Source organism: Dufourea novaeangliae, unplaced genomic scaffold (genome assembly GCF_001272555.1).
Source record: "Dufourea novaeangliae isolate 0120121106 unplaced genomic scaffold, ASM127255v1 scaffold306, whole genome shotgun sequence".
NCBI classification, from domain to species: Eukaryota; Metazoa; Arthropoda; class Insecta; order Hymenoptera; family Halictidae; genus Dufourea; species Dufourea novaeangliae.
In genome coordinates this window covers 250,771-260,662 of record NW_015374178.1, presented here as the reverse complement: position 1 = coordinate 260,662, position 9,892 = coordinate 250,771, and the positions used below count along the sequence as shown (strand labels likewise).

Below are 9,892 nucleotides of genomic sequence, written 5' to 3'. Positions count from 1 at the left end.
ACAATATACAACTTTATTGTATCATTCCAATTTTTTTTCCTTAACATTGTCAGCTGCCTTCGTGTCACACGGCCGTTTTCTAGAAAAATCGATAAAAAGTTCAATGACCCAAACGTTTTGTGTCTTCATAGGATTTCGTACTTTGAGATTTGAACTCTGACAAGGGTTTTATAACGAGTGTAAATCATCCTTGGTTTTACCGTTTAAGCATTTATACTTAAATATGTTTTTGTTCCTTGTTCCGCGCAGGCTATACTTTAATCACATTCAATAATTGAGTTTGTTAAGTTGCAAACAGATCCAAGTTTAGGCTTAAATGCTTAGGATTATTTAAACAAACCGACCAATTCTTGTATATAAGAAATTTCTTTAACAGAAATAATAGTATTTTTTATTAGTAGAGAGTCTTTATTTTTTACTTATTCAACATTGTTTTTTATGAGGACGTATTTATAACATTTTTTAGTTAGATGTAAAATAAAAAAACGATTCAATACACTAGATTCAACGAAAGTGTAGAACGACTTAAAATAGAGGTTCAAAGAAGTTCATGATTATGATACACGAAAAAATAACAAAAAATTGTTCAGTTTACAGGTCTGCCAATTCAACTTGTTTTCCGTTCAAATAACTGACCAAATTTATTTTCTAGGTATTGAATATAACTTCCAAAAGCATGTGTGTTAATTCAATATGTTTTACTGATTTTTCTAAGTCTGCCAGCTGTTGCATTCTTCAATTCTTTATCCTCTTCAGCCACTTACTTACAAATATTGGTTATTTGGAGAATTCATACAGCAGCAAGGTAAATGTTTGCAATATGTTTATGGTTCTGAAGTTATACAGCAACTTGCGTATGATAATACACAGAACTTCACCACAATCAGTTAATCGTTATCGAGTCGCAAAATATTTACAAAGAAACTACCGATTTTTTATTAGGCAAAAACTCGACAACTTCTCTATTAGTTCTTTCACAATTGACGATTATAGAACTCGGGCTAATGTTTGTGTACATAGTATATAAAATTGATACCGAATATACAGACGTATCATGTACTTTTTGAGTTATATTTGAACTGGGTAGGGTAAGCGAGTGAACATATGTACATTTCGTGTCAACGTAATGTCTACTTTTTATCGAACTTGTAAGTAGTGTAGCAATACATAGAACGTATTATATGTAACACGCGACAATACATGAATTAAATTATTTGTCGGATCCATGTATAACATGCATAGTACAAAAGTGTTTTAGCTTTATGTACTGGTACTTACGAAATACCAATTTAGTAGATGTATTCGGTATGTACCTACTTAAAAAATAAATAAATTATTCTGAACACACACACACAGTGGAGATTCAGGTTCAAACAACTGCCACCATATAGATAATATGAAGTTCGAAATCTGAGAAATGCGAATACCATGGTTTTGAAAAGTAAAAAACTTTCAACAAGGAAAATTAAACAGAAAATAACATAGACACGTCAGACGTGTCTATTCAAAATGTGCAAACACTTTGAATAAACAAAATATTTCAATGTAATTGAATTTTAATTGCACACACCGGTGAACACATCTTTAACAATGTACATCTATTATGCATATAAAAAGAATTATGATTTACACTTTGATCTCAATGCTCGACGATGTACTAAAAATAAAAGCACTAAGTTTCCTGTATTTATACAAATTTTCTACAGCGGTAATGTACAGATATCAAAACTATAACAAGTAACTTTTGTATGCTTCTTACGCTTATATACGAAAATGTTACAGATATATCACTATGTATACATCAGTCCTACATTAAAGATTAAGTTTCATAATTTTCTATCTTTAATCCTAAAATTCAAATGCCTATTTGTCGCAATCATTCGATAAATTCTTAACAAGCTAGATACCAATATGGTTACGACCTTGCATCGTTAAGCGTTGATGGCACTCTTACTTCAATTCCATCCAATTCTTTAGTCATTACTATCTGGCAACCTAAGCGTGACCTGTAAGTGATAATTTTACAATACCATACTTGTACACAAAGTTTCTATTGAATTAAATACATAGAATTTGAAAGTCAATATTGCAAGTAGGTTGATATAGGCATTCAGAGTCCTATAAATGTAAACTGCTAAATTTATTCTACTATCTTATCTTACTTTCATGAGATCCAATGAAAGAAAAATTTAAGACATTACAATGAACTACTTCTTGTGAAGGTTTCTCAGCAGTATATCACAGAAATTTCAAACTAGTAAAACAGAAAAAAATAATATAAGACATTAACTAAAAATTTCAGCTTACGTGTCTGATAATTCATATGCTAGATCCAGCATATCTAATTCTTCATCTGTTGGTTTGTCAGGAAGTGAGTCATACACTTCTTTTGTAAATATTAAATGACACGTACTGCAAGTCAAAGTTCCTTCACAAGCTCCTATAACAATTTTTTAACAAACTATGTAGATCATTTTATTACACAATCATAGAATACATATTTGAATAAAGAAATATGAAATGCAGACGGTATATAGACTTGCTGGAAAAGTTTGTATATTCCTAATGACAATATTTTAACAGTAAAAAGCTTGTTACCTTACCATAGCCATCTAAATCTATTTCATTATTCACTACAATATCTAAAATTGTATCCCCAACTTTTCCTTTTGTTTTTATTATTTCTCCACTTGCTTTAACAAATGTTATGTTCACCCTGAAAATGAAAATTCATTCCATTAAACATGTAATTAACCCAGTCTTCTTTACCATATCTTCAGTGCTAAAGCATGTAATTTTAGGTGTCCCTCCTTTAAAAATATAAACTTTCCTCTTGCAAACAGTTGCTTTTACATTATACTAGATACATTCAAATAGTACCTATTTCGTAAACGCGATTTTCGGAAGGAGATTTCACATCGTTTAAGGATTATTTGCTTCCTCGTCACAGAAAATTTAAACGTTTTCATTGTTTCGTATCATAACCTCGGGAAAATGAACTGAAACTTACTATTTGATAGAAGCTACATGAAAACACATAAAAGGAAAAAATGACATTACTCACTCCTGTTTCTCTGAAAGTGGTTGCGTGGTCGAGATTCGTCTTATTGTCTGAAAAGCCACTGTGCTGTTTTTGTATCTTGAATAATTTGAGGCGACGCCGAGAAACGATCTCGACATCCTTTGAAACCTGTTTACTAGTGCCATTTCGTGGTGATAAATATCATACGTGTAGAATTATTTTATCAACCACCGTGACAGTTACAGAAACTTATGAAAGAGTTTCTAAATAACACGTGTGACGTGTACCGGGCATGTGCCACAGCATTTTAAACTAGTTAGATCGTCGTTAGAGTGTGTTGAGATCGTGGGGTCATAGAACCCCCGGAGGAGGCGCCAGCGACCCGAGTCTGTGAGGACCTGGGGTCATGGAACCCCGGAAGTTGGCGCCAGAGGCCCCGTGTGGTGAGAACGCGGGGTCATGGAACCCCGGTAGGTGGCGCCAGAGACCCCGTGTGTGTGAGGACATGGGGCCATAGAACCCCCGGAGGTGGCGCCTGAGACCCGTCTGAAAAGAACGTGGGGTCATAGAACCCCCAGTGCATGTCGATATAGTGAAGAAATAATTAGAAACAATGAAGAATAATGAATTAATTAATAGCATTAGTCAATATTAGAATATTAAGATAATATTAGTTCTAAGCTGAAGAACGAAGACAACTGACGAGGGAACTTGGTTTTTTATAGGTTTAGGCTCAAGAAAGAAGTCATCCGCCTTAAAAGTAGAATACCCTTTAAAGTTTAAACATGCAAGATATGCAGCACGTGGCATTAGCGCACGTGCAACTGTCGATCGCAGCGACACGTCTAAAGATTTCTAGACTTACGCTTCGTTTTAAATTTCCAGAACGAAGCGTATGTTTTTATCACATAAAATACATTTAGTATGTAAAATTGTCTTTAATAGACAATCAGTTTAAGGACAGACAAGAAAATTAACAGTCAGGAAAATGACAGATAAATTACGCAGATATGAGAAAATTGATTTTCTGGGAGAAGGACAGGTTAGTTGTAGTTCGGCCTCCTATTCAGTGTTGTTTATTCATTCAGTTCTACATTATTTCAGTTCGCTACTGTTTACAAAGCTAAAGATATCGAAACGTCTAAAATTGTCGCTGTAAAAAAGGTTTGTGCATATCTTTTTTTAATGAGTAATGAAATGACACTTCTTAACATTAATTAGTATGTTGTTTATCATAATTGTAGATTAAAGTTGGAAGTCGCGCAGAAGCTAGGGATGGGATAAACAGGACGGCTTTGAGAGAAATCAAATTGTTGCAAGAATTAAAACACGATAATGTGATTGGTTTGTTAGGTATACATTATAAATATTAGCAGTTGAAAGTATAAAATCATTTGAATAAAGTTTGACCTCATGTCTGTCTACTTACAGTAGTGTTAAAATAGAAATCAAATAAATCAAAATCTACATTTGCCTATACAGGATGTAATATCAATGTATTCTTAATTTCCTAATTAATAATCCAATTTATGGTATCTAGTAAGACTTTTTACATTGCACAATTCTTATTTTAGATGTTTTTGGCCACAAGTCGAATGTGTCTCTGGTGTTCGACTTTATGGACACAGATTTGGAAGTAATAATAAAGGATAGTAATATCGTATTAACTTCTGCAAACATTAAAGCATATATGATTCAAACTCTGCAAGGTCTAGACTATTTGCACTACAACTGGATACTTCACAGAGATTTGAAACCAAATAATTTACTAGTGAATGCAGAAGGTGTCTTGAAGATTGGTGATTTTGGTCTAGCTAAGTTTTTTGGATCTCCAAATAGAATAAACACACATCAAGTGGTGACAAGATGGTACAGGTCGCCTGAATTATTATATGGAGCAAGGCTCTATGGAACTGGAATAGATATGTGGGCAGTTGGCTGTATATTAGCAGAACTTCTATTAAGAGTACCATTTTTACCTGGAGAATCTGATTTAGATCAGCTAACTAGAATATTCCAGGTATTATTTACTGTTTTGTACACTTACTAACAAAAGTATATATTATCCTTTACTTATTTCAATTTATTTGTATATATTTAACTTTTAGACCTTAGGTACACCCACAGAGGAAACATGGCCTGGAATGACTGAACTTCCAGATTTTATTCAGTTCAAACCATTCCCTGGAACACCATTGAAACATATATTCACTGCAGTTGGTGATGATCTCTTAGATTTAATTGCTAGTCTCTTAAATGTGAATCCTTTAGAAAGATGTACATGCGATCAAGCTCTTCAAATGCCATACTTCAACAACAAACCAGCACCAACTCCTGGACCCAGGTTACCCCTTCCTACATCTGTGAAACGTCAACCAGAGGAAAAGCCTAATCTAAAAAGAAAACTACTGGAATCAATGGATGGTGCGTCGCTTGCGAAAAGATTACAGTTTTAACTAGAAGTTTCATTAGAATCAATTGTGAATTATTGGAAAGATCAAATCGTTATCACTGTTTTTTTGTTACTACTTTTACAATGAATTACCAATGTAATATACAATTACGAGTGGCAGAAAGAAGAATAGCGAGATTGTTATTCATATAAACGCATAATGTGCGTGTAATGATTTGATCTAAAATCGTAAGATATATCGAAAAAAAATATTTACAGTGCGATCAAATATAATAGTGAATTAATGTATTTTTGTCACAAGCCTATTATACGAAAAATCAAAAAATGGAATATGAAATATTAGGTAAAAAAGCATGTAATTGGTTTTCTATATTATACACGTTACAGATCCTCGGAGATATCATTAGATTCATAGTATGTGTATGAAAATTATGAGAGGACAGGAATATCACAGGTTGAAATAATAATACATTTTTGAAAAATACAACATTATGCTGCATTACTTTTATTAACTTAAAAACTAGTAAGAAATGTTTGATACGTGAACAATTTCATAACCGGTGAAAATATTTAAATCTCGGTTAGCTTAGAAGAGGTGGTTCGCCGATAACAAAATTATTAAAACTGTAATTACGTTTTGCAGCGTACTTCGTTCTTTTTTTTTTGCAGCAAGAGTAAACATTCCGTTTCCATAAGTACAAACATTACCAAATTTCTCTCACTTCTATTCGCGATGCTCCGTCGACATTTGTTATTTGTGGGAAAAAAAAATGTGGGTTATAAACGATTATGTTTCTGTTTCAAATACATTCTCTTTCTAAATAAAAGAGTTTATATTCTTTCGTATTCTCCTTTTCTAATTTCACGACGAGTTTGTGTCGTTCATCTGTGACGAACAAACATGGCAAATATGTAGTCTTTTACGAGTTTGCTCACGACGGATTATACCTTCTTGACCAGTTTCTAACTAATATCCGTGCACGACTTCAAATGTATACATAGAACTATTACACATATACGTAAACCTAATCAATACTGATGGGTAACAAAAATGTAAATACAATTCAATTAAAGATACAAATTCTATAAACTTTCTCTATATTAATGCACATATCAACGCGAGTTTGGCTACACCCGAACTCGATTCGAGAATTAGTACTTCGCAATGGAATAAGTTATAAGAATAGAATAGGATCTCGTATTTTGATATATTACATAAAGCTGTAACAAAATTTCTTCCATACTGTACATGTAGTTACATTAAAAGCATAACTTAAGATGACATGTGCATTTAAATACTGAAGCAACATTTAATCGTTCTTTTGTAATGTTTTGTTTGATCCGGACGTAGAGGTGCAAAGCTAGGGGCTCTATGTAAATAAAATTATGACATTTTTAAGGTAAGATGTGTTAGAAGATTACCACATTGAATATGCAATTATAATCCACCAAAGTTACATTCCGATATAACGAAACAATACAATATGTATACGTTAAATTTTCTATATCTGCATTTGGAAAATTAATATACTTTGTAAATTCTGGATACTAATTACGGAACAAACTTATTATTCAAATACAAGTAATCTCCCAAAACACCTCAAAATGTATAAATGATAAAGTGATTCTAACATGTTGTACTGTGGTCCCTCTTATTCAGATTGAACTATAAGTAATAACTATGTAACATTTTTTTTGTTCATTACATAATCCATGATGATTTGTTCTAAGAACACGTAGCAATGTTTGTCAGACTCGAGGAAGTGAGAAAGCATAACACTTACTATAATTTCCAATAGAAAACAATAACACAAAAATGTGAGCGAAACTTTGGGAATACATAGAAAAAGAATATGTAGTACTTTAATAGTACTACAAAAGAGGAAATTCTACAAAAAAACCCATTTTACAGTATTTGATTTTTGAATGGTGTACAAGGTACTAATACTTTACTATGTTTCTTTCTTTTTACAACATAAATCTGTCCTCTCGTGCAAGTTATATACACATAAAAAATAATACACTTAAAATGTAGATTTTTACTGTACAGGATATATACTTAAAGCAATATTTAGATTTCCAAAATTGATATTACACAGAGTGTAGTATAAACCCAGAAAACATTATCTAGCGCAATTTACAAAAATTGTAAATCGTTTCTTCCTTTCGTTTTTCTCGTATCGATGTATTCATCGCGAACATACAAACGAAAACATCCCTCCATCATTTGTGACAATGTGTTAATACGTAACTGAACATATCATTTGAGCGTGACAACTGTAGAAATTGCAAAGAAAATAAATTTCAATCGATCGATTAATACATAATTCATTAAAGTCACCACCGCTTGAAATGTAACGTAACTATCGATAAATTTAATGATTTCTCGTGTTTGTATACACTATCTCCCTATCCTGCGTGCACTTTGCAAGGAACATTGTATTCGATAACATTAGCATTTTTTTTTAAATATGCCCTTCTGCATGGCCCTACACGTGTAACATGCTTGTAAAATAACCCTTAATTTAGTAGGTCTCAGATTTTTAAATAGGATGCATTATTCAATACATAAAAATAGGATACATTACAATGAGTACATAGGACATAGTATCACAAAAAGAAAACAAGGATACATATCTTTTTGTTAATTATACATATGAATGTTCGATAAAAGAAAATTTTAAAGAAATCAATATAATTTATTTTACACGGGAAATATGAAATTCAGGAAAAGATTTTATGAATTACGTTTTTATAGGGTTAAATTGTTGATATTATTGTCTTATATTAGCATCCCATGGAGAACACGTAGTTGAAACTGCTCTGAAGGATCATTTGCTGGACATGAAATGCAACGAGGATCTCGCAATTGTACATGTCTACGAGGGTAAAATTGTTTTTTTTTTCTTGTTCTTTAAATTATATACTATGTCCTAAGCAAATGTTTTGAAGCAGTAATTGATGCGCAGTCTATAGAGCACATGCAGTAGACAATTTGCTCTTCGTATTTTGTTTTCTAGACATTTGATTCAGTATTTAAAGTAACATATGTAACAACTTATGCAACCAACAACATGTTATGACTACCTTATAATGCTTATCTTCCTAAATTTCTTAGTTTTTACATTAAGTCAATATTTACCAAGATCTTTAAACAATATTAGTACATTCCTTTTTTTGGGGGGACCTATAGATACAGATCCTTCAAATCTCTTAAATCAGACGAATGTAATGTAATTCGCATCGGCATGTGTATTTTATAGAAATTGCAAAATAAAGCATTCACGCGTAATGTTTACTTAACAAAAGGACAACACAGTTAATGTCACTTTATATTATTTAAAAATCATGGTATTTCGATTTCACGACGAGGATGTTTAATCGCAAATAAAAATGAAACTATATCCATGTAGTGATTTAAAATAAGTAATACATACGTTATGATATAGCTGTCCGTAATAATAATATCACATCTCCGAATACTACTTAGCATGAAGTGTTACAAAATAAATGTATATATAAATCAGTTTAGAAGAAAAATATAGGCGGTGCATTTGTTTTTATTTCTAGGTAACTATCATCTGTCCCCAACTGTAAAGAATATGCTTGCAATTTTGCGGATACGAATAGTTTAGCACGATTTTATGGTTTCCGACGTTGAAGCTGATTCCATAACTTTTCTCGTTTTATAAATATTTTGTAAAATTATTCTTCAGTCCATCCATATCATTATTGAAAGTCCAACTTTTTGTCATACAAAATTCAGTTATCAATACCTCAATTCTTGGTTAATAAGTCTCACTTTGAGAGCATATTTTATTCTATTGAAAAAAGACATTTGTTTTGACAATGTAGGTATACTTATTATACATAGAATTATTCGAATTTATATTAACAAAGTACACTAATCCATTGAAACGGAAAAAAGCTACTACTGTTTCTTCTCTCGATACTTCTGCAGTATGCAGCTCGAATACAGAAGATAAAAACGCAGCAGTCTCATCGATTGAATCCTTTCTTTGCATCAATAATTTTGGAGTGGTACATCGTATTATGAAATAAACGGAGTTCATATATAAATGTTTTTTTTTTTTTAGTGAAACAAGAAAATTAATTCATGCAAGAACGGTAACAATTCAAAAATTAGAGACATTAGTACGTCGATATTAATCAATAAAAAAAAGAATGAAATTACATTTATAACTGTATGACATACTACATAAATGTAAACAGAACAAAACATATCATTTGCAGTGTGAAACACTCTGTGTAGCTTCTTGATTAGGCACAATGTTTGAAAGCAATAAATTCCTATGTCTTTGTTTAAATAAAAAAGTTCTTTGTGGAACACACTTTCCGAATACAGACTATTATGTCCCTAGAATTCATTGTAATATTAAAAGTAGAAATACATATTTCATTGTTTACTACTGTTTTTTAGTTTATTATATTATATA

At 31.7% G+C, this 9,892-nt stretch overlaps 2 protein-coding genes across 2 annotated transcripts; one reads left to right on the top strand and one right to left on the bottom strand.

Annotated features, from left to right (window-relative positions):
- Positions 1-1,915: 1,915 nt before the first annotated feature.
- Positions 1,916-3,265, bottom strand: LOC107192108 (adrenodoxin). The gene is made up of 4 exons (XM_015581304.1): positions 3,065-3,265; positions 2,604-2,716; positions 2,308-2,440; positions 1,916-2,006 (listed from the first exon to the last, which is right to left on the bottom strand). The coding sequence occupies exons 1-4, from the start codon at positions 3,205-3,207 to the stop codon at positions 1,916-1,918; spliced, it is 480 nt and encodes a 159-aa protein (XP_015436790.1). The 5' UTR covers positions 3,208-3,265.
- Positions 3,266-3,976: 711 nt separating this feature from the next.
- LOC107192103 (cyclin-dependent kinase 7) lies at positions 3,977-5,478 on the top strand. The gene is made up of 5 exons (XM_015581300.1): positions 3,977-4,064; positions 4,127-4,186; positions 4,267-4,375; positions 4,597-5,042; positions 5,131-5,478. Exons 1-5 carry the CDS (start codon positions 4,011-4,013, stop codon positions 5,476-5,478), a joined length of 1,017 nt encoding a protein of 338 aa, XP_015436786.1. The 5' UTR covers positions 3,977-4,010.
- Positions 5,479-9,892: the final 4,414 nt, after the last annotated feature.